This window comes from Solea solea, chromosome 7, assembly GCF_958295425.1.
Source record: "Solea solea chromosome 7, fSolSol10.1, whole genome shotgun sequence".
Taxonomy (NCBI): Eukaryota; Metazoa; Chordata; class Actinopteri; order Pleuronectiformes; family Soleidae; genus Solea; species Solea solea.
Window position 1 is genome coordinate 23,738,636 of NC_081140.1, and position 23,523 is coordinate 23,762,158.

Genomic DNA, 23,523 nt, shown 5'->3' on the forward strand with positions numbered 1-23,523 from the left:
TCTCCACAAGGTCGAGACATGAAAATAAACCACAAAGCCGAGCATGTGTAGAAGTCCAATTAAAACCACGTTGCACTTGCCCAGTAATAAACTTCCCCCAAGCTTTCACTGAAGCCAAAGTTTATCAAGCGAATGTCCAGAAAAAACAAATTGTCTGATATGTGTGTAGAAGAAGTCTGTGCACCAGAGGAAAGCAGAACGGTCATACTAGACTTTCTTCTGCTGTTTTGAAGCACAAAACCTGAAACATTTTTCAGGAGTTGAACCTGTTTCTGCATGAAAAGGATATTTACTCACTCACTTACTCATCTTGTACCGCTTTATCCTCCATATGAGGGTCACACGGGGTGGGGGTACTGGCGCTATCTCAGCTGACATGGGGCCAAAGGTGGGGTTACACCCTGGACGGGTCACCAGTCCATCACAGGGCAGAGACAAACAACCATCCACTCTCTCACTCACACCTACGGTCAATTTTAAAGGGTCCAATTCTGCCTAATCCCCCCCCAAATCTGCATGTTTTTGGACTGTGGGAGGAAACTGGAGAACCTGGAGAAAACCCCCAAACGGGGAGAACGCGCAAACTCCTTGCTGCAAAGGCAAAAGTGCTAACCCACGACACCAACGCGTGTCAACATTCATTACACAAAGATGAGTTACATGACACTTCCATGTCTCCGTATATTGTTGCAGGGATTCTAAAGAGTTAAACTCATCTTTGTGTCATGCAGAATTGTCCTACAAGCCAGGGCGTATGAGCGAGGCTTTTTGATGTATTTAGTTTGGCTCAGGTTGTGAAAGGTGTTGAACCTGTAGGCGATTTGCAATTGCCTGTAAACGGGGGGGGGGGGAATAATTGTGTCCTCATATGTCCTTTCATCAGCACGCAGGAAGATTCACGCTGTCAGGAGCTGTAGCTCACAGAAGGTCTTTGGGTCAAAGTAGAAAAGTGCTAATTTGACATATTTTTAAGGGAACACAACGGCAAAAACAAGATGTATGGGCTGTCAGTTGTGTGGCTGCACTGACACTGGGATTCACTGGGAATAATCCAAACACTAGACCAGAAATTATTATTTTGGTTTAATCCACCTGTGTTGGACAGTCTGTTCAGGAAGCTGCTGTTGTATGCTTTGAGCCACTTGTAGAGTTTGTAGTAAATAACAACAACCCTGCAGCTGTTGGTGGTCCAAGTGCCTGTAGTATTTGTTTTTTGTAATTCATACTTTAAAAAAAATAAATAAATAAAAAAATCTACCTCCTGTTGCTTCAGAGATGTGTTATGGTACCACAGGAAACTCATAGTGACATCTTTCATATAAATCTAAGATCCCAACCCTGACTTGGAAAGTACACCAGGAAAAAAATTGATGTAATGAATTATCCGTGTATAAAAGGCTCTGTTTCAGGAAAAATAGATCTCAACCAGAAATGTTCACTGAAAGCTACAGAAGAAGCTGTCAACAGACAAACAATTTTCAGTTTCAGTGGAAACATCACTGAGTACACACTGAAAAGACTAATGCTTTTGTGTCTGAATGTTGCGTAATGCGTTGTAAGTCACTGCATGGTCAGTACAGGTTCATGTTTTCCAGGTCATTTAGTTTGAAAATTACTGCAATACACAAATGTGTCACTGTGTTTATGTTACAATCATGTTGGAATCGACTACAGATCTCACTCTCTGTAGCGTGCCGTCATTGTTCCCGTGTTTGACAAACTGGCCTTTTACCACACATTTTTATCCTGCGCCGAGTTCCAAATTTGCCTTACAGATCCACCATCCATCCATTTTCTACTGCTTTATCCTCCACAGGAGGGTCGCAGGGGTGCTGTGCCAATCTCAGCTGACATAGGTGGTACACCCTGGACTGTTCACCAGTCCACTGCAGGGCCACATATAGAGACAAACAACCAGTCAATCTCACTCTCACTCTTGCCTTGAAAGATCCAAGATGGTAATTATGGAGAAATTATTTTCTCTGAAGAGCTCGCTTTCCTTTTTTAATTCTTCCATTTAAGCTCAGGTCTTCCAGAGCTTTCACAAATGAATGACCCAGAAATTTAAATTGCCTTTGCTCTATTGTATCTAGGAGTTCTGTCTCCATCCCAACTCGCTCGACAAGCACCTCCTTGTTTGTAACTCGGTCAACGAACAAGACCCAGAGCACTCATCGGTAAAACCACATTTTCTGCTGTTGCAGTGTAATGTTTTTTTTGGAGTTTCAGCACTAAGCGACCATGATTCACAGCTGTAGTGGAGGCTTGACTAGACAAAGGCTTTGAGTAAGCGCATCTTGACTGTGATCAATATTTTTCAAGACAGATCTAAGCTTGTTGGATGCGTCTTTTTGAAAGGCTTAGATTTGTTTCTCGCATCATCTGAGGTGATAGAGCTCCAATTTAGCGGGACCTCTGACTTTGAGATGACCGTGCATTTCGTCATTTTACTGTCGACCTCAAGACCTGTGCTTGAGTCACTCACAGCATCGAAAAGTGCTTGGCGTTTGAGTGAGAAGGACTGTATCATCTGCATATCTAAAATTGTTGATCTTGACACGGATCGAAATAAGTTGGCAATGGTACATTTACCTGTAAATGTTCATTCATTTGTAATGTCTCTATTTCCAAAAAGAAATACTTTTAGCTCAGCACAGTAACACTGTTAAACTTTGTGGGTTCAACTCAGTACAGTATATGAATATCAGGTGCCATACGTATGTGATTCACACAACTTTGAGTCAAACACCATGAGGATAATAAAAGAACCCCTTCTTCTTCAAACAGAATTATGGCTTCTCAGTAGCAATAAACAAGAGAATTCTCCATAATGTGACCCGATCTCAACTGAAGTCTTGAGAATTGACGGGTTAATCGTTCGCTGGCGTTGCTGCACATTGAACTCCCAGCTGAGTTTGACAAGTGGCTGTTGTTGAAAAAGAAACGCACATAAGATTTATGTGTACATAAAGTTGTTATACATTGTAAGCCTGGCAACGTGATTTAATCCATATGTTGATTTACTGCGTTGTAATGTATTTTTCTTTTACACTAGAGCCAAACTATTGGTATTTTGGACCTGCAGAGACAAATATAATGACTGTCTGTCTGTTTCTCACTGGACAGAAATGTTTTTTTTCTATTTCCACTTAGTAAACACAAACTTGTGGGTAAGAAACCAAAGTGATGTACATACTTTCACATGGAAGAATAAAGGCAAATTTAGAAAATGGGAAAAAAAATATCCTCCTAAATAAAATGCTTGGTGAAAAAAAGTAGTAAATTGTCTATTTGAAACATGAACCTGAATTTTTATTGTTTTCTCCCCCTTTTTGGCCCTCAGACAGTTACTCCTGCACTCGGTCGGAATGTGACAGATTATGTAACTTTTCAATTCCACTTATATGACACACACCACATGACGGAAAACTGAATTTGATGGGATCCAGGATTTCAAATGAATTATGTAACAGCCACTCAGATAAAAGAGAAAAATGTGGAAGAGCAGATCATTTGTTTCTCACGGTTGAAGTTGGGTCTCTCAGCGTGAGAGAATGGAAGTTTCTTTTTAATATTACTTCTGATGCTTAATTAATTGTATTTAAAGCAGTGAATTTATGTTTCTTATGGTTATTCTGTTAAATTTATGAAGTCTATGTAGATTCTCACAAATCCTAGTCCTATTGTTCCCTCAGTGTCATTAATTTAGACACAGTTCATGCACTAAATCTACAAATTTAGAATCCATCTCCAGTTAAAACTGCATGTTTATCAGTTTGATGATATCACAGCTCACAACTGGAGCCTGCAGTACGGGGAAGAAGGCGCAGCTGCTCTGTGCTGCGAAGGACTCGCCCAAGACTTCCAGGACATGGTGTTAATTTCTTTTCTGGATGTGACAGCTCACACTTGTGGATACTCAGACACAGTAAACAGAACACAGAGTGATGTTGTTTTTCTGAATAATACAGAAAGATTTCATGAAACCCCAAATGTAAAAAAGGCACCATTGCACATGCCAATAAAAATGATTGTGAAATTTTGTTTTTTTTGAATCCATATCCAACGGCACTTACAGGTTTTAGGGATACAACTATTCAAATAACCATACAATCACATGATCAGCACAACTCAATTTCATATTTAAACACCTTTTTGTACCTTTTGGAACTGCCAAAAAGATGAACAAATCTAACTCCCGGTACATTTCTGACAGATATAATCCTGATAATATGAAAGACCGAAGATGGACTTATAAATCAGAACATGCCAGTGCTTTAACCTGGTTTATAAACTGTGGGGAAATAATCATGTTGACTTATGTTTTTATGGCTTAACACCTCATTGGATACCGATCCTGAGAACAGGTGTTTGTCATTCACTCCTGAGGAAAAGCAAAATCCACCTAACTCTTCATGGGGATTGAGACAGAACAGTGAAAGCACACTAGACTTGTGTATAAACTGCTCCACTTAGAATCTCATGTAGTGTAGTGCAGAGTGGAAGTGGGAGCTGGCTGATGTGAGAAGCTGGAAATGTTTTTGAAAGGTAAAAAAAAAATCTTGTAGCCTGAGGTGCGTGCTCACTTCTTGACGGTCTTATAAAGACCTGGAACACTTCAATGACCCCGACACTGTCACTCAGGACATTCCACATTCATGTTGGTTTCACTGTGAAGTCGATTTCAAATGGCTAAACTTACATAATGTGCAATTGCCCGCGCCGTCTTATGTGCATATTGACAGATTTTGTTTTATCATGACCAAGTCTATACACGATGGTACTTTCGTGGAGACCCGTCCAAACCGCGGTGCCAGGAACACGTCAGCTCTATGGAGCCAAATGCTGCATCCAGATGACGAGTTACTTTCACACAGCTGCATTCAAGGCATTTACAGGCGCAGCCAGCGAGTTCTTCTGCAAAGCTAACGTGATTGATGTGGGCTGATTAAAAACAGACCAAAACCTTCCCTGAACTCCTGCAAGTGTAGGTCAAATGAGGTGTACGTACATGTATTCTACATGGAGAACATCACACTATTTGTCATACCCCCCCAAAAATACACATGTAATCTTCCAGCATTTTGAAATGTAATCCGACATTTCAATCATCCGTCTGCAGCGGTGGAAATTGACAAGTTAATTAAACACATTTTCCATTAAAGAACACTAATATCCACAGAGTACATGACATCTGACCCGTCCCACGTGGGATTATACAGAACAAACTGTCAAACATCAGTAAAAAATGGAATAACGATAAAGATGGATGCATGGGATATTAATTAAGTGTTTTGTCAATTATTGAACTTTGGATTTTCTGTCATCTGCAGAAATAATGCAGTTTATTCTCAAACTTAGTTCCAGCTGCTGTAAAACAGTAAAATCAGCTCTGCACCCAGTCGACCACATCCATTTAGATCCATTTAGTTAGTTTTATTTTTTGTGCAGTTTCAATCCCACATATAACATAATGCATGCATGATTTTAGATACTGTATATTAGGCTTATATTATTAGTCAGTGTAACAAAATAGAGAAAGTGAAATATATGGGTGAGCTTCTCTATAATGAAAGAAAAGGGGGAAACAAAAACAACAAAACAATCGAAGTCAACAGAAATTTGACTCTGTTGTCCGTGAATGCAGCGATTCCATAAATGACTCTGTAATTAATTTGTAAAGCTGGGATGGCTGCCGAGATCAGAGTGGAAAATCCAAAGCCACATGGAAAAGCAATAGGATCTACCCCAGCAGATGTTTTCTCGATTCTCAGTCAGCGTTGTAAATGTATAAAATATTGCCGCTTGTGTCAGTTTGGCAGAAAAGCTTTCACTCTCTCTCTTGTTGCAAGATCTGCATGTTTCTGTAGCATAATGGCAACATATTACAAACTGACAGGAGGAGGAATTATTTCATTCTTTTTGGTCACGGGGGTTTGAAACTCTGTATTAAAACCACATTTTCTTTTTACCGTGACACTCAAACTATTCAATCCACTGTAACATGAACTGATACATTAAATCCCTCCTGAAGGGCGCACAGACCACAGACACCCTGCATAGATTCACTAACTTTCCTTCCATATTTAGGCTGAAATAAACAGCTGCATATAATCACCGACATGAGGTGATTAGCATTTAATTTATAAAGGAGCAGCAGGTTGTACTGACAAAGATGTCAGTATAACCCATGATATGAAGTGAACACCACCTCTGTCAATACTAACACAACATGTATTGATTGATTTATATGTTTTTGTGGACATCTTAGCTGATGAGTTCATGTTTTAGACTTTCATTGTTGATTTAAGCGCAAAGAGGCCGCCAGGAGACCGATCACAGCCAAATACCAACAGAGCAAGACAGGTCAAGATTTAGCTGAATGGCTGGAACAAGATCCAAGCCATCACTGCCTATGCCCTTGCCAGTAATAAGATGCCCCGCTGGCATACTTGCCTGGCCAAAGGAAGAGACAGGAGACGCCTACAAAGGTGGCTGAAAAGGACAGGGCTAAGATCCTATGGGACCTCCAGATCCAGGGATATATAGTGATCATCGATGAGCAGCAGAGGAAGGGCAGTGGTGATGGATGAGGCAAGCCCAAGCAACACCGAGAAGAAGGAACATGAAAAGTTACCAACGGCTCTAAGAGGAGCTAGAGAAGATTATGGGGAGTGAAGGCAACTGTGGTCCCAGTGGTGAGAGGAACACTCGGACCAGTAACCCCCCCTGAACTGGGAGAATGGCTCCAACAGATTCCAGGAACAACATCTGATATCTCTGTCCAGAAGAGCACAGTCCCAGGGAACGGCTATGATACTACGCAGAACCCTCAGGCTCCCAGGCCTCTGGTAGAGAATCCAAGCTTGGAGGAGACACAAGACTGTCCAAGTCTGCGAGTGGGGAATTTGTTGTCATGATAATACACTTTACAAAGTAGGATCCATCTCGGGATTGAAACAGTCACAGACTATAGTATGGATCTAAATGTGTGTTTAAAACTCATTTATACAGAACATCAGTTGGTTTTTGTTCCTGCACCTCTGCTCTGACTGATGAGCCATTATTTTGATTATAGGACACAAGATTTCACTTAAGCTGTCATGAGAAATATGACTGAGTAAAGCAGAATATGAAAGAACATTGCCATGTCTTTGTGAATTCAAGCAGTGGCGAAGCAGCTGCCTGGCTCTTAGAAGCCGGTTGCCTAACTCCCACACTTACTTTTAATGTGTAATGGCAGCAAGACAAAAATAAATGGTTTACATTTTACCACATTTGTGGCTCTATCTTGGCACTTGCTCAGATTTTTTTTCCATTAATCGAAGAGGTCATAATTTGCAATGTGTTGCTCATGAAGGGAAGCTGGGTCCAATTCAAACGCCTCAGCACACAATGTAACCTCAGGGCAACTATTTAAAACTCTCTGCATTGTTACAAACATCAGCATCGCTAGGATTTACAACCACTGTTCTTCATTAATGTCGCTAAAACTATAATCAAATTTGTTTGGGTTGAAATGAATTACAGCCTTGTTTTTTTGGTCAATCTAAACGAAACCAATGTTGAACATTCTCTTCAGAAAACCAGTACAAATTGGCTTATTTATATCAAAGAAAGCATTTTATTGGAAGATGTCAGGAAAATAAAAAAAGAGAGAACCTGTAGCTGTATACATTGTTCCAAATTATAAAAGCACTGAGAACATTTACACAAATCTTTGAGCAACTTACAGCCAGAGAAACTAAAAAAAATAATAATGAAACAGTTAAAGCTCGAAAACCCAACAGCAATTTTCAATTCATCATGCTGAGATTTACAAATCTTCCCAAACAGCTAGTAAACTCATCTTGCATCAACCTTCGCCTTCCAGCAAAGTCATTGGGCAGTTTTGAATTGAAATGCTTTTATTGCTACCCTAATGGCTTTTTTAAGGATTTTATTGCTACCCTGTCTTGCTCCGTCTTTAAAGTCATGCCAAAATGTTCATTTGAACAGTTTACACACACTGATCCAAAAACCCCCTTATCAGACATTGCACACTCATTTTAGGTATACATACGTTCAAAGCACCATTAAATTGTTTATGAGAATAGTTTTATTTTTTCGTCAGTTCGGCTCATACTTTTTTACAGTATGTTTTGAAATCACTGACATTTTCCGTGTATCCGCTGTACTGACACACAAGTCTCAACCTCTGGGTCTGGAGTCTCTCTCTGCCTTCACAAGGTCGATATTCTCATCCGTCCACGCTCATTGACTAACTCTCCTCCTGTTGCCAGCTGGTTAAAAAAAAGAAGGATGGAAACAAAAATACATGTCAGTCAGCCAGCTCATGTGGAATAGATTACTATGTTAATGCAAGCTATGTCCTGTTTTGTTAAGCTTTTAAGCTCTGATCTCATCACTCCTCACCGGGAAACACCAAGCTCAGCACAGCAGGGGGTGAGGAGTGATAATTATAACCTCCCCTCCTGAGGAGGAGTGTATAGACACAGAGCCCACAGGTGGACGCTGGCAAAACTGTCAGGTGAGCAATGCAGCGGCAAGCAAGCCAGCAAGAAGATAAAGAAGCTCTCAAGAGTTTGGTACTTTTTGTTATCTTCAAAAAGTCTGATCTCTTGCCTGTGTGCAGCAGCCGACGGAGAAACCCCAAACATAATCTACAAATCCAGTTTTGTAATTAAAGCTGCTGTCCGTAACATTTGGTTGCTGATTATGTCATTATTCTGTCTCTGTTTGGTCTTCAATATTGGAGACATTATGTGTATGCTGCATCTGAAATTGTCAAGCATACTATCAGACCTGACTCAGGGGACATTTGTGTCCCATCACATTGCTGAATGACCTGTACAATTCACTTCTGAAGCTTTTCATGGACACTTCTTTGTGTCGTTCGTCATTCTCCAGCCTGTTCTGTCTTGAAGTTTAAGGAATCACTTCCTGTGTGCAGTCCAGGAATGTCACCGGGTGACACGATATCTATCCCCGCTCTATAGTCCTAATTTTCATATTTAGATCTTATTGGTTAACTCTGTAGACTCTTAAAAATCGCCATTATAGCTCCACACCTTGCTTTTGTGTGTGGATTTAGCAAACAACATAAAATGTGTTATTTATTGAGCATGCAGACAGAATGTTCTATATTTGGACAAAGCCAGACTGTTTCTTAGCACTGGCTGCCGTTTCAACAAAAACATAACAGATGTCGTCTCATCTTAATCGCAGCAAGAAAGAAAATGGTCTATTCTTTAAAGTACAAATGTAGGCAGGAGTGGGAAAAGTAATTCAACCCAGGGATTTGTCTCCATCCTCCAATTTGAACTAGTTAAAGAGTTGGTCAAAGATAAACAGAAAACACAGACTTGTTTCTGATCAATTTGAATTTGTGTGCATTTATAAACTTTTTGTAAAACTTTGAGCAAAGTCGTGTTAGGCTGGAGAAGGTGGAAGAGAAGAAAGGTGAGTCAATAAATGTGTAGTTTCCAGTTCCCTGTCTGTGTCTCTCTCCCTCTCTCTCTCTCTCTGTCAGTGAAGGAAAGATAAAGCTCCTCACTTCTTTTTCTTCTACCGGTGGCATCTATCCAATGGAAATACAGCTTTAAAAAAACAGTGGTGGCTGACTGTATGTAATGCTGTGGGTGTGGACACACATATGCGTGCGAGTCGCAGCAGTTCAGAGAGCTAGTACAGGCTTCATGCACAGGTGAGGAGGTTAGAGTCGCGCCCCAAATGCAAGAGCTCCTTCAACTCTTGCTTGTTGGCGACCATCGAGCCACCGGCAAATTTACTGGTTCTCCCGCAGGTAGGAAAAAGATGCCACGTTAACACAACAACGACAACAACAAGCGGACTCGAGCTGACTGTGTGAACTAGCACACATGCTACGCTGCATTTAATACAAATGCAGGATTTTCTTTTTCACCCTTTTTATTTTTTACCTATAACTCTGCGGGAGCCAGTTCTTCTTGTAGAACTCTCTATAAAGGCAAACAAATGCGTAAGTCACACATTGGGCTTTAATTATTTGCTGAGCTGTCCCAGCTGAAAAACCCACCTTCCATGATTTTGGTAAGTCTCTCACTGTCCAGACCGGCGTTGCCTTCAATGCCAGTGAATTCTGGAAAAAAGAAAACATCCAAGTCACGTGTAAGTGACGTTGCCTTGAGAAGTTACCCACTTCATTATTTTAGCCTAATGATCATGTTGCAATGAGGGTAATATTTGGTTTAAATCATTAAATCAAATTATCATTATTGTCCACTTTCTCGTGTAAAAGTGGTTTGTAAATACATTTGCTGGGGTTTTCTGAGATTAGGGTCAAATAATAATCACATGCTTGTCTAAACCTATGTTAAATTGGCTTTCACTCCTGTATGAAATGACATAGCCATTAGCCTCGAAAGTTTGTGGCAAACCTTTTTACAATGTGGGGGATTGTGTTTAATATGTTAACATGCAAAGTGTAATAGTGTGTATAGTGTATAGTCCTAATACAGACAGAGAATTTACTTGTGGAGGAGAAAATCGTTTTATTGGCCATGTAGGTTACGTCTGACTCCGCCTCCATATCTTTCTGTATCTATCTATAAGCTAGTGCGTATTGAATCAGTTTCCTGTTGAATTTTATGTCATAGAAAAAACAATGAGATGGACACGAGATGGATCTGTATGTTTCATACCTGCTGTACATGTGAATCGTGATACAAATTAGATGCATTAGCATCTTGTGGTTGCTGTGTTGTCAGTGTTCTTTTCTGGCAACAGTTCTGCAGTTTGATTCATGTGCAAAACCGATTCCAGTCCGACTAAGCGTAAACATGAGTAATGCCCTTCCTCTGCTTCTCATCGATGATCACTATATCCTTTGCACCTGCATTATCCAGGTTAGTTTACGTTAGTCCGACTTAAACCGAGCTAGTCTTAGTCAGACTAACAGAATGCATGTAAAGCAACTGATTGTCAGATCTAAGCTATTCTGACGTATTGGTCACATCACAATTCACAAATTATGCAAACAATTACTGGGGAGTGGTGTTTCGGTGTTTAATGCTATTATTTTTTTTAGCAGACTCACTTCGGTTCAAAAGGTTCCTATTTAAAGAGGTTTTTCAGATTTTCTTGCCACAGTTTCACTGACCTTCCATTGCGATGTTGGTGCTGCCACTGCTGACTGAGTACTGAGGGCCGCCTGGAAACAACAGCATTCATTCAGTTCTCAAGACGATAAATGATTAAAAGCTACCAACTCATGCCATATATAATATTTACCTGAGACAATCCTGGTGACTTTGGTGAGGGTTGGGTTATTCTCGATTACTCTTGTGACCTTGGTCACGGAGGGCTTTGCTTCAATAACCCTAGTAACCTTGGTGACACTTGGTTTGCTCTCAATAACTCTGGTCACTTTGGTAACTTCAGGAGCTACAAGAAAATAAATAAAGAAGGCACGTTTCACTACACTGAAGTTTGAGCGAGCACAGCATTGCCCCTCGATGCAGAGAATCTCCCATTTGTATGCAGGTAACATAACAAATGGACCTTTCACTGGATCAGAAAGGTTGCCATGAGATGTGATTCATAATCAAAAAATTATACTAATTATTTTTAAAAAATTAACGCTAAATAAGCTGTCAAACACCCTCATATGTGCATGCGCTCATATACTATGTGTGAAATTATCTGAAATTAACAGAAAGGTGACTGATCTGTATGTGCGGCAGCCTAACAACCTCCCTGTGTTTTAATCAGTTTCATACTTAGAACTATTTCCTTAACCATATATAATCTGCCCAAATTCACTGATTAGGAATCACATGCTGATGATGACGTTATCATCACTACTGTACCTGCCTCGACGACACGAGTAACGATCCTTTCTGATAATAACAAGGAGATATAAAGGCATTAAGCACAGCAGAGAATCAAATAATTAAGAACTGATTTCACAAATGGAATTGGAAGCAGAAAATAACTAAACTAGCAGTTTTGAAACTTACTCATGAATGTGAGGGGAATTTCCTGGTATTTGAATCCAGAAATGTACTGTAAAAAAAACACATTTGACAAATCAGATTAAAAACTGTACTTATTGATTGTTGTTTATAAAATGTGAACACTAATTTGCACTACTACACGTTCTTGTCTTGTAAGTAAAAAAAGAAAACAGTTAAGTCACTTTATTTTGGGAAAAAAAACAGCAGGCTGCCTTGTATTTAAGCTTTTTATAGATTTACAGTAATTTTTATGTGACACCTTGATTTGCATGTAGCTAATGAGCCTCTTCAGTAGCATCATAAAATCCTGGCTTCCAACTGGGATATCTGGAAAGAAAGCACAACGCATGAATCAGGCCTTTTAAGGTAAAAGCAGCGGAGAGTGAATCTGTTGACGTTTATACAATACAAAGGGGATATGAAAAGTTAAATCAAAGCAAGGTTTTACCTCCGGGATACAAGACTTGGTTGACAAAATGAACCACTCCGTTTGTGGCCATGATATCAGAGTCGGGGACTTGGACAGAATTCACTTGTACAGTGTTGTTTGCCTGTGGGCGACAGTCAAAACAATTAAAGACAAGCAAACCACAAAACGACCTGAATGAACCTGTATAAGCTCTATTATTCACTGCTTTACAGTAAATATTCTTATTAACTCGTAGAAGTCACTGACTTTTAAGTTTTGTGGGATGATTGCTATGGATGCCACCATGAAGTAATTACCTCCGGCAAGGTGGAAATGTTTTTGGCTGCGTTTGTCTGTGAGCAGCTTTGCGGAGGGGCGGATTTGGATAGAATTTTCGGGCGATGTATGGACCAAAAGGGGTTTTGGCAGCATTCTGTTTTGACACTGAGGAAATTGAGAGTGCTTTCATGCAGACACAGTTCTGGTTCTGGAGTCTCAGAACCTTGGTGTTTTCTGGCAAAACCAGCTTAAGAGGAACCAAAGTGGGAGGACATTACTCCGTGTTACTCAGGCGGAAGTAAACACAACACAGGTACTTTTTATCCAACCAGAGAAAAAACAACTATTTTTTGGTTCCAGCTGAGAACCAACTTTTCAGCCCTGCTGGTGTGAAAGGGCTATGAGCGGCCTTGGGATTTATAAGAAAGTAAAGTTTTCTTGCTGCAATAAATACTTACAAAAATCAATCTGAGATTGCTGCCCTGCAAAGACTTGAGCAGGTTTGTCACTCCAGTCTCCAAACCACCACCAATGTAGACGCCGTTGCTGATATGATACAGAAGGATGGTTCTGAGTGCATTTATGTCACCTAAAAATAAAGAGAAGCAAACGCTATGACATTCACATCAAGCAAAAGTGAGTTGTTAGAACCAATCAAAATTCACAAGACCCTACCCTTCAACAATTCCAAATCGCTGCTGCTCAGAGAAGCGAAAGCCTTATCACTTGGGGCAAACATAGTGAAGTCTCCCTCCTGTTTCAGCAGATCGGTCAAGCCTGCAGCTTCCATCAGCGACAAAAAGATCCTGCAGCACAGAAGAGAAAATAGTTTTGGAGCTGTTAGAAAAACCACTGAGGGTTGATGGTCTTTTAAATTTCCATCCCTTGAAAAGATACAGAGAATCACAATCTGAGTATTAGGCTGCAGTTTAAAACCACAGAGGATTTTGTACTTACTTGAAGCCTCCGTTAGATGTCAGAATCTCAAAGATGTTATTTTCAGATGGTTTCAAAAACGTCCTCATGAGGTGAAGCGCTCCATTGCTTCCTTCCTTACTGCCCCTGATCATACAGGAGTTCTCAATGCACACGGCCTGCAGAAATAATCCACAAGGCAAGAAGATTAATGTCACGGCTCAGAGATGGGAAAATGACTGCGATGATGCATACAGTATGTGTAGGCACAGTTTTTCTGGCACAAGATCAGAGAGGAAGACTCACTGTGCGATAGATGAATACCCTCAGCATTTTTCCTCCAATGGTCTCGAGCATCTGGCCGTTGTACAGCTGTCCCAGGACAATCTTGTTCTTCAAGATGTGATTCTCCAGGATGAGCTTGAACATCCTCTGATCCATGGACATCATCTCAGCTGTAGAAGAAAGGGGGTGGTTTTATATTTCCCCATAGAATCCAAAAATACCACCAGGATTTTACATCTAAATTGTTGATGTTAACTAAATAAGATGTTATATTTATCATCATTCTTGTTATTTTCACTGTGTCTCGTGCTTTGTAGGTTACAGGCAATTTTATATCCAGCTGCTGCTGCTGCCTTTTTATTCTTTACACCCTCTGAAACCTGTCTGGTGAAAGAGAGGAAATGATCCTGCTCTGATTTTTCTTATACAGACACAAAGCTCTCTTTGAACGAGGTCCAACAATGTTCTCTGGAGACGTGTTTGGTCTTTCATGTCATAAAGCGTCTGCAGTAAATTCAAAATTTCCCCAAAGCTCCATGTATGTACATGTTTGTTGGCTTGTGTGCCAGCACGCAAAGGGAAACAGGAATATGTTCCCCTTTTATTCCAGACCATGACTGAATGTAAAACAGCCGGTGCTCGTACTGAGCCGTATGCAACTCACTAGTGAAGGCAGCGTTGAGGGGAGCCAGCAGAGTGTACTCGGCCTCCGGTCTCATGGCAGCAGAAAGACCCAGCTCGGACACCATGTCGCCAAAAGTCGACTGGGAGCTTCCCACCAGCTCCATCACCTGTTTAGCTTGAAGGACATTCAGACACTATTTAAATATGGATTTATTTAAAACAGGAGAGGACTATTCACAACACAATGATGGGAACAAAAGATAAGCACCACCATGAGGATGCATGAAATAGTCAGACTGGCAGGGAAATCAGTTTGAAGCTGTTATTTAAAAAAAAAATCAAAACATCTTTATGTGATGCCCGCATAATCTTAAATTAGCACATTAGATGAGAATCTTACCTGAGTCTGGCATGAGCACTTGGTCGATAAGGTGGATGACACCGTTGCTGGTGACAATGTCCTTCTTGAGCACCATCTTGACGCCGTCGACAGTTAAACTTTCGCCGTCACAGCCAATCACAATGTTGCTGCCCTCCAGCGTCTCGTAAGTGCTGCCAGCGATTATAGCCTCAGAGCACTGGACTGAGTCCAGGAGATGGAAATTCAGAAGAGCTAAAAATAAATCAAAACAAAGTTTTAAAATCCGTGCATTCAACATAGAGTAAGGTCAGTTGACAGCAAGGGGCTGTTTCATGTTCTCTCCCATGTTACAGTACGGCTGAGGATAAAATGCCCTGGGAACCTGGAGACCCTTTGGATCCCTCGGGTCCTTAACTGAGAAAATGTGTGATTTCTTCATAGCTCTGTGATCTGATCTCACTTCATATGCGGAGCTGTGGACTAATAAAAAGAATATTTGTGTTGTTTCCAACTTGACCAGCTTGTCCAATAAAACAGCTGTGTCCTGTCTGTTGGTGGTATTCACGCAAAACAAGTGAAAGTTAAAAGTGGCGCAATACTGTACGACTTTGTTTTTCTGTTTCCCCAATTATTTTATCAAATCCTAACATTCACTGATGGATCTTCATGGATTATTTGACAACTGACTACCTTCCTGTGTAATTTTCACTGTGTACTCATAGTGGTACAATCCTTTCAGTACAGTATATTGATCCTGTCAGTGATGGTGTTGAATTGTGTGTTGCATTGTTTGACTTTCCATCTACAAGTTCATGCTATGACTATAACAAAAGCTGAAGCTATTTTCATTACTCTTGAACCCAGCTATGTTATGCACAGCTTGCCAAAACTGTGTAAGTCCCAGATCCACTGTGGTAAAAAAAACAAAAAAGAGACACTATGTGTGCGTGGTCGTCTGGAAATGACCGTTTCTTTTCCTATATCATCATCATTTAATATAAATGTAGCCTTTGTCTGCTACAGTTAATAAAAAGGAAACCTCTGTTGCTGCTGCCATGTTTTAAATGGCCCCAAGGAGCTGCGAACAACCTTGAAGTATAAAAGTCGGTTTTTACCTTTGACCGCCACCTCGTTGCTCTGAAGTCTCTCCAGCACGTCGATGCCAAGCTTCTCAAAGGCACTGTTGGTCGGGGCAAAGAGAGTGTAATGTCCTGGCTCGCCCAGCTTGTCCAGCATCCCAGCAGCCATAGCCACATCCTAGAATGTCATTCCATCAGCATAATCAGGTTTAGTGAACTTCATTTACAGTCCAGGAGAAACATATATAGGAAATGGACATAATAACCCTCTGAATAAACAGTACTTTTTCTAAGTCTGCATGTGTTCCTCAGATCCTTATGTCAGTTTCAGTGTCTGTTTGGTTTTAAGTTGCACACTACAGTTTCAAATGAAGCAGGACTTGAAACCAGTGTCGTGTTTGTTGTCTACTCACACCCAGAATTGACAGGTCATCATCAACCTCGATAACATTCTGGATGGTGTTTCCGACGGCACTGATCACGCGGTCGATGACGTGCACGACTCCGTTGGTGGCGACCTGGTTGCCGTGGATAATCCTGGCGCAGTTTACAGTCACCACCTGCACATGACACATGTTTGTTAGGGTTATTCTGGTAAAAAAGAAAAAGTAGAACTATATAGAAACCAAAATGTAATAAAACTCACCCCATTGGAATAATGGTTAATAAGGAGATTAAGGTCATTGTACATGGAGGTGACTTTCAATCCGTTCTTTAAATCTTTGGTTAAGAGGCGTTTGTTGACCATGTGATAATGCAGAGCGTTGTACAGCTCAATGTTGACATTGCTGACCAGTGCACTCTTTATTGACTGTTAGTTGAAGGAGAGAAAAAAAAAACAAGACATCAAAACCTCCCAGAAACTGCAGTTTTCTTCTTATTTTCTGTTCTTAGTTTTTAGTTTTCACCTCATCCAAATTGTCCCAGGCCTCATTACTTGGAGCAAAGAAGGTGAAAGATCCAGATCCCTCAACCTCAGGCCTCAGCTTTGAAACATCAGCGTATTTCTGAGTAGATGTGGCTTTTACCAGGCCCAAGGTGCTGTACACATGGTCAATTGGAGCCACTAGGGAAAGTTTTATAATAAGCATTAGTAGGAGTCAGCCTGTCTTTCTGGAAATAAAAATGGGAAACATTTGGGGCATCAAAAGACAGACTCTCCATGTGCGGACAATATGCTACGGCATGCTCTTCAAGTTTATTTGGTCTGATTTCAAAAATAGCACATGGCTGCTTTACAGTTGGTGCTTATGTCCTCGTCTGACATTCGTACATTCGTTTTAGCAACTTTGGCACACTGTACCTGCAGGGCAACCGCGCATGCCGTCCAGCATCATGTACCCGGGGCAGCACTCATACAGCACAGTCCTGCAGGAAAAACACACAGACCACAGATTCGGGATCATGTCAAGGACAAACAAAGAGGTGTAAAAAAAAAAAAATGGTTGTGTTTTTACGCCAGCCTTGTTTTCATGCTGAATCATTACTCAACATTGGTCTCCGTGCGTTCACTGTTTCCAGATGGTACTCATTATCTCTTTCACTGCTCAGATGGCCCATGTGATCCAGCAGTTTTTGCCAAGAAAGCTCTAATGGAAAGTGTGCCTGGAGGATTACGCTCCCTTTACAGTAGTGGGTTTATATTACGGAGAACTCCTCTTTGAAGCTTAACAATTAGTTTGGCCTCGACTTGGCATTTGGTTAACCTCAGAAGCCTTACGACCCTGGCCTTGAAAAAACTTCAGCATAATTAGAGTTGAGTTTCAGGAAATGTTGGTTAACACAAGAAAACTTTTGAAGGTTTGAGATGTGCATGGGAAAGATTGACTACAATATTTCGAGTTGGAGCCTAATTTTTTGCCACTTAATAAGCAGGGAAGATGTGTCTCAGTGTTTTCTCCTCTCTGTGAAAGCATTAGATACCGTAGCCTAAGCAAAACAGTAAAATCCAAAGTGCAGCTGTCGGATATAAACGTGTCTATACTCCCTCCATCAGCGCGTTGGAGCATGTTGGAACCATAGCATTGTTTCCATCGCCTGGTAAACCAGACATTTAAAGATCTAGTTTTCATCAAATAACTGAAGGGTAAGCAACAATAAAAAAAGACCCCCATACATGTACCTATTAGGTATAAACAATACCACATGTGTATGTGTAGTTCGCTGGGAATTTCATTATTATAGTTCACTTGGCTTTTACAGTCAGAATACTTGAACGGTAAAAACGAATTCTCCGCCAGTTAAATGTGATTAATTCCATCACTTTAAATCAAATCCTTGTGTTGTACAAATTGTTTACTGTTGTGCACAACGGTGCAACAGGCAGATGCATATTTGAGTGGAAGTGTAATCACTCTGTGATAAAAATCTAGCAGAGGGAAGATGGATGTACTTTGTTTGAGCGCTTCAAAGTCTCTCCTTGTCAGCACTTTCCCTGTAAATTCTGCACAACAGGAATGCTCTCTCTCTCTCTGTGTTTGCCATTTGCAGCACAAAATGAACAATTGGGACTTATTCGGCACACTTAGGCACAAATGATCTGGTGAAGTAACTGCTACATGTGCAATGATTGTAATTATTTGCACTTGTGCAAACACCCCAGCAACAAGGTTCCCAATATTTAAAACAATGACATGTGCGCACTTAATGTCCTGTAAAGCATTTTTGAGAAAGGTTTATGCACACAGATAAATTGGATTGATGTCACAGTGGTGCGGTGGTTAGCACTGGTCCCACTCAGCAAAATCGACTACAAGGGCCACTCTGTGTGGATTGTCCTTATTTCCCCCACATTTGCGTGGGTTCTGTGAGGACACGGTTTCCCACAGGCCAAACGCAAGCAGACTGGAGGGTAACTGTGTCATTGTTTCTTAAAGTCTCAAATTCTACCTGAGCGGACTAAAATGCAGTTTCAAAAATGATTTCAAACCAAATTAGAGTCAGCTGTGTTTCTAAACAAAATTTTGATGGCTCTTAGATCTAAGAGAAGTGTGGGTGGCAGATGTATCCTAAGTGCTTAATTAATGTGTTTCACTTGAAAACAGATGTCAATCACATGGTGTCCACTCATTGTTCTGTTGAGACCATTGACCTCTCAGAAGCAAACGTTTACTGATATAAATCAAGTGAGAAGTTGATTCATTTTCCCAAAGACTTGCAAACTGAGCTCTTTTTGCGACCACTGGTGTTGCCCCCGTTGGCTAACTGCTACTTCTTTTCCACTTCCGAGACTTTACTTTTCAAACCAGAGGGCTGCTATGTCAATTTCTATGATGAAGCCTAGGTTCAATGTGAATGGTTGCTTTTCTGCTGACCTTGACCTCTCCAGGATGAACCTTGTCTCTTATCCAAAGTCAGCTTGGATTGGCTAAAACCCAGACGCTCGCAATTGAAGCATGAGCTTAGAGAATAAGCAGTATTGATAATAAACAGATGATTTGTACAAATGCCACAATGTGGCCAGTGCTCCGTGGCTTTTATGTCCTGCCGATGTCTCAGACAGGGTATGACCAAGGCTTCTGGTTCATGGGTAATTGAAACACTCAGACTGATGCATGAATCAAAAATGAACGGAGATGGGGGGACTGGGATGAGATCACACAAGCCCCATTGGGGCAATGTCAGCAAAAAAGCCCTTGCTACACTGCTTTTTTTCCCCAACACAACTGGGACTGTGGCTGGCCATGAAGATGGAAACATCTGACTTGTCAGCATCTCTGCGAAGGAAATGTACCACTAAGAATCAAGATAGGTTTGTCAAACATAATATACGGCGTGTGTGGCTCCCCTCCAATTCAACCCGCCATTAATGGGCACTTTGTGAGTCGGTCACACAGAATGTTCTTGTCGACGGCAGCACTGCTGTGGAAACAGAAATGTTCTCATTTGTTGAACTCTGACTTTTATTTTCGTGTTGAACGGATAGACCCATAGGTACATTTTGCTTTTAGATGACCTCTGCGTGATCGTCTGAATTTTGGGAGGTTGGGGATTGGACTGTAATTTCCTGTGTGAAGCCGACCATTAACAGGGTTTCTTTTATGACCATTCCACAACCATAACAGCGTTTTTTTATATGGTAGCATGACAACTAAACTCATCTAATCTCAAGGAAATACGGTTTTATCCACGATAATCTTTCCCTAAAGTAGATTATTTGACTAAAACTGGGCACACAGTGACTGTTTCACAAACTTAAAAAACTGTTTTTTTTATTTTTACCAGTATGATGAACTCATGGCATATAGGTGGCGCTATCTGGGCAGGGAAAAACCCGTCAGACTGTGAATACATAAGAATTAGTGTCATCTAATGGGGAGAGTGTGGATTGCAACAAAAGGACTCCTCCTCTCACTCAATTTCCCAAGTGCTTTAGGGAACTACATTCCAGAAAGGTCATTTACGACTCTTTTAACACACCACTCTCCAACTCTCTGCCCTTTTCTCCTTCTTCTCCATTGGTTTATGTATCAGATTAATGTTGGTGGAGCTGTTTTTCTTGGTGTTAAACGTCCACTTCGACATGCAAAACAAAAGCTCTGGCTGCACATAATGTACATAAAAAAGCATTAATAATTGTAATATATGCACCTATATATACATAATTAAAAGTACGGCTAATTTGTTTCCATTTCTGTCAGTAACCCTAAATCGGCTTGAATTGAAATTCTGATTGAAACAAAAGAACAACATTTTGTTAGATTTGTGAGCTCCTGGGAAAAACCTGAGGATGAGAAGTTTGTGTTTCTTCGAGGAAGGTAAAATGCTCTAATGTGATAAATCAATTGAGTTTGTGTTGTCATTCCTAGCCTTCTGTACATTTGGCGTCCCCCAGTTTGTTCTTGAATAAATGTAATTAACATTTAATTAGAACAAGACAAATTGTTCATGAGTAAAAGTTGTAAACAAATAAAAATGCCTCAGGCTCCAGTGCAGCTCTGCATAATATGTAACTCTTACTGTTTCTCATTTAAGCCACGCTTTCACGAGATCTTGCATCAGCACAGTGTCTGAATCCGTAAATCACTTCGCTGTCTGAATTCAACTTTTGGTCTCAGCCGTGTTTTGATGGATTCCTTAGGTCTGGATCAAATTTTGATTGAAATTCTCTGTTGAGTGCACAGAGTTCATCATAAATTTCAACTTGGTAGTGCTAAGCATGACTTAGACACAATGCAAGCACAGGGGGCAAACTCTGTGTGTGTGTGTGTGCGCAGACATGGCTTTGATCCATGTTTAAACCCCAAACGTGCTGAGAAAGCTGAACGAATTACAGACATAAAAAAGAGAGCTTGCCAGAGTGATTGAGGTGAACAGTTTTCCATTCATGAACACAGGCAATATTTTGCAGGCACATCGCATGCTCTCGAGTCAGTGGTTCACCACTGTGGCGTCCAACAATGATGCGGGACTCCGAAGCCTAACTTAATGTTCATTAGAGCCAATGGGACCAGCGTTCTATACAGAGAGTTTTAAAAGCTACATCCATGAATGTGTTTTTCATTTTACGCAGCAGTTTAAGTCCAAGTATAATAGCAGATGTCCGTCTCTATGGAAACATTTTGTTTTCCATCTTTATGGAGGAAATGGTAAATAAGAAACAGTCCCAGAGGGCTTTCCAAAAAAAACGTCTTAGTCACTGGATTTGCTTATGATGTTAAGGAGAAACAGTACAGTACATACGCTTTCTTTCCACAGATGGCCCCTTGGTACCAATTACGACAAGTGCTGAAGTACTTCTTCTTGGTCCCCATGACCTGCTGGAGTGCACAGACATTGGGTCTGTGGGAGTTGAGGGTGAAAATGGGAATAAAGTGTTAATCAGCAGGTATAAAAATACATTTGGGCAATTACATTTCAATTGTTATGAGTGCAAAACTAAGGACAACAAGCAGTTAGGTGTGAATGATTATTTAGTAACTATACTTTTGCTGCATGGCTGTGAGCCCAAACGAAAAATTCTGATCTGTTAGAGATGAAGTTGTTAGATTTTCAAAAAATGATTTGACTCCAACCCTACAGATTTGCATCTTTCCTAACTAGGAAACAAAAATCTGATATCTTTGAAATAAGAGTGAAAATACAAAAAAAAAAACACATTTCCTGCACAAATGATAAATAAATAAATAAATAAATAAATAAATCATGCTTGCCATGCGCAGGATTGGTTCAAAACTGTTACAAATGAAAATAAGACAAGGCTGCAAAAAATATCATCATGGGAAAAAAAAAACAAAAAAAGAAGTCACAAACTTACCCCTCTTTTCTTGCTCTAATGCGACTGTGGGCGACGATTTTGTCATAAGCTGAGGACTCAGCCTGGTCAAATGTAGAGAGCACAAAGAGTGCAAAGGCAGCGACAAAAAGGGGCTTCATACTTGATTTCTCACTTAGCTCCTCCAGACCCAGAGTAATGGTGCAGACTCAGAGTGGGAGTTTATATACTGTAGCACACTTGAGTCTCACCCTCCACTCAAGGAGGACGGGCAATCTATCATACATGGCCCAGACCACCCTGAACTTCTCAGAAACTATGTTTCTATACTGTTGCTTCATTTATTTATTTATTTCAATGCATTTCCAACTTCTTATAAATGCAAGAGAAAGAACACAATAATCAAATAAAAGAGGAAAAATAGACCAGAAATGAATCAGAAAAATAGAAACAACATTGAAAATAATTAACACAGTTTAAAAATGCGTGTAGTCACATCATGTCCTGGAATAAGTGTCTCTATATACTTATATTATATTAAATATAATATATTATAATGAATATGATAAATAATGGGTTACTCTAATAATTTTCACTACATTTTTTGAAAGGGCCTCCTTTAAATGTACGACCATCCACCTGATTAAAAAAAAAGATATAATACATGTCTAGTGCTCACATATTATTGTATGCATTTGTTTGTGTTGTTTATTTGACACATTATAGACTTAAATATAAAATCACATTGCGTGTTTTGTTTGATACTGGTCCAGATTTAAAAAAAAGGTGAATTTATTGTTTTTAAAGTAATTGCACAAGAAGATAAAGTAAAAAACAAAGTGGTTGAGTGTTTTTAGGAGCCCCGGGGCTTTCTGCCACATCATATACATATATTCCGAGAAGACGGAATATTTGAGATGCAGAGTCAAGCTGCATCTTGTCATTTATTTGGACTGCAAACAACAAAGGTGAAGAAACACCAGAAGAAGATTGGGTGTGTTTTTCTGCAGAATGTATTTTGCACCACCTAGTGGTGAGAAAAACTGGGGGCAGTGTAAGTCTCACAGCATTCATGCTGTACAGCTATAATAATTAAAAATTCAGATGTCAACTGTGAGGGCTGGGGGATCATTTTCAAATACACACTTGAAATCTGCATATCTATCAAATCACATGTAGTGTTTTTTTCTTTTTCGTTTTTATGAGACAATTCCAGAAATGCAAAGCTGTCATCAAAGTAAAAGGCGGCTAATTTGAATAATCAAAAATTTAAAGCATATTCTGGTTTGTTTACCTTTTTGTTTACTGCATAACTCCCCAAGTGTTTCTAAATAGTTTAGATTTATAATCTTAGATATTTA

At 40.2% G+C, this 23,523-nt stretch overlaps 1 protein-coding gene across 3 annotated transcripts; it reads right to left on the minus strand.

The window, feature by feature from the left end:
• Window positions 1-8,080: 8,080 nt before the first annotated feature.
• postnb (periostin, osteoblast specific factor b) lies at window positions 8,081-22,373 on the minus strand. Of its 3 annotated transcripts, XM_058633700.1 has the most exons (22): window positions 22,205-22,373; window positions 21,631-21,729; window positions 17,252-17,316; window positions 16,857-17,014; window positions 16,595-16,759; window positions 16,362-16,508; window positions 15,985-16,126; window positions 14,909-15,121; window positions 14,549-14,683; window positions 13,906-14,054; window positions 13,642-13,778; window positions 13,360-13,490; window positions 13,143-13,273; window positions 12,445-12,547; window positions 12,256-12,323; window positions 12,000-12,045; window positions 11,850-11,879; window positions 11,272-11,424; window positions 11,141-11,191; window positions 10,058-10,120; window positions 9,942-9,980; window positions 8,081-8,282 (listed from the first exon to the last, which is right to left on the minus strand). In XM_058633700.1, exons 1-22 carry the CDS (start codon window positions 22,321-22,323, stop codon window positions 8,254-8,256), a joined length of 2,373 nt encoding a protein of 790 aa, XP_058489683.1. In that variant the 5' UTR covers window positions 22,324-22,373; the 3' UTR covers window positions 8,081-8,253. The 3 variants fall into 3 exon arrangements, with proteins under 3 accessions (XP_058489683.1, XP_058489684.1, XP_058489685.1); XM_058633701.1 differs by lacking the exon at window positions 11,850-11,879; XM_058633702.1 differs by lacking the exon at window positions 9,942-9,980.
• Between the last annotated feature and the right edge of the window lie 1,150 nt (window positions 22,374-23,523).

Excerpts from the sequence above, each read along its gene's own strand:
- postnb (XM_058633700.1), bottom strand. The coding sequence starts at position 22,323 with ATGAAGCCCCTTTTTGTCGCTGCCTTTGCACTCTTTGTGCTCTCTACA. Across the intron at positions 14,055-14,548 it reads CCTCAACGCTGCCTTCACTA|CTGAGATGATGTCCATGGAT; the intron begins GTGAGTTGCATA and ends TTTCTTCTACAG. Across the intron at positions 8,283-9,941 it reads TGGCTCCCGCAGAGTTATAG|CTGGCAACAGGAGGAGAGTT; the intron begins GTAAAAAATAAA and ends TTTTTTAACCAG.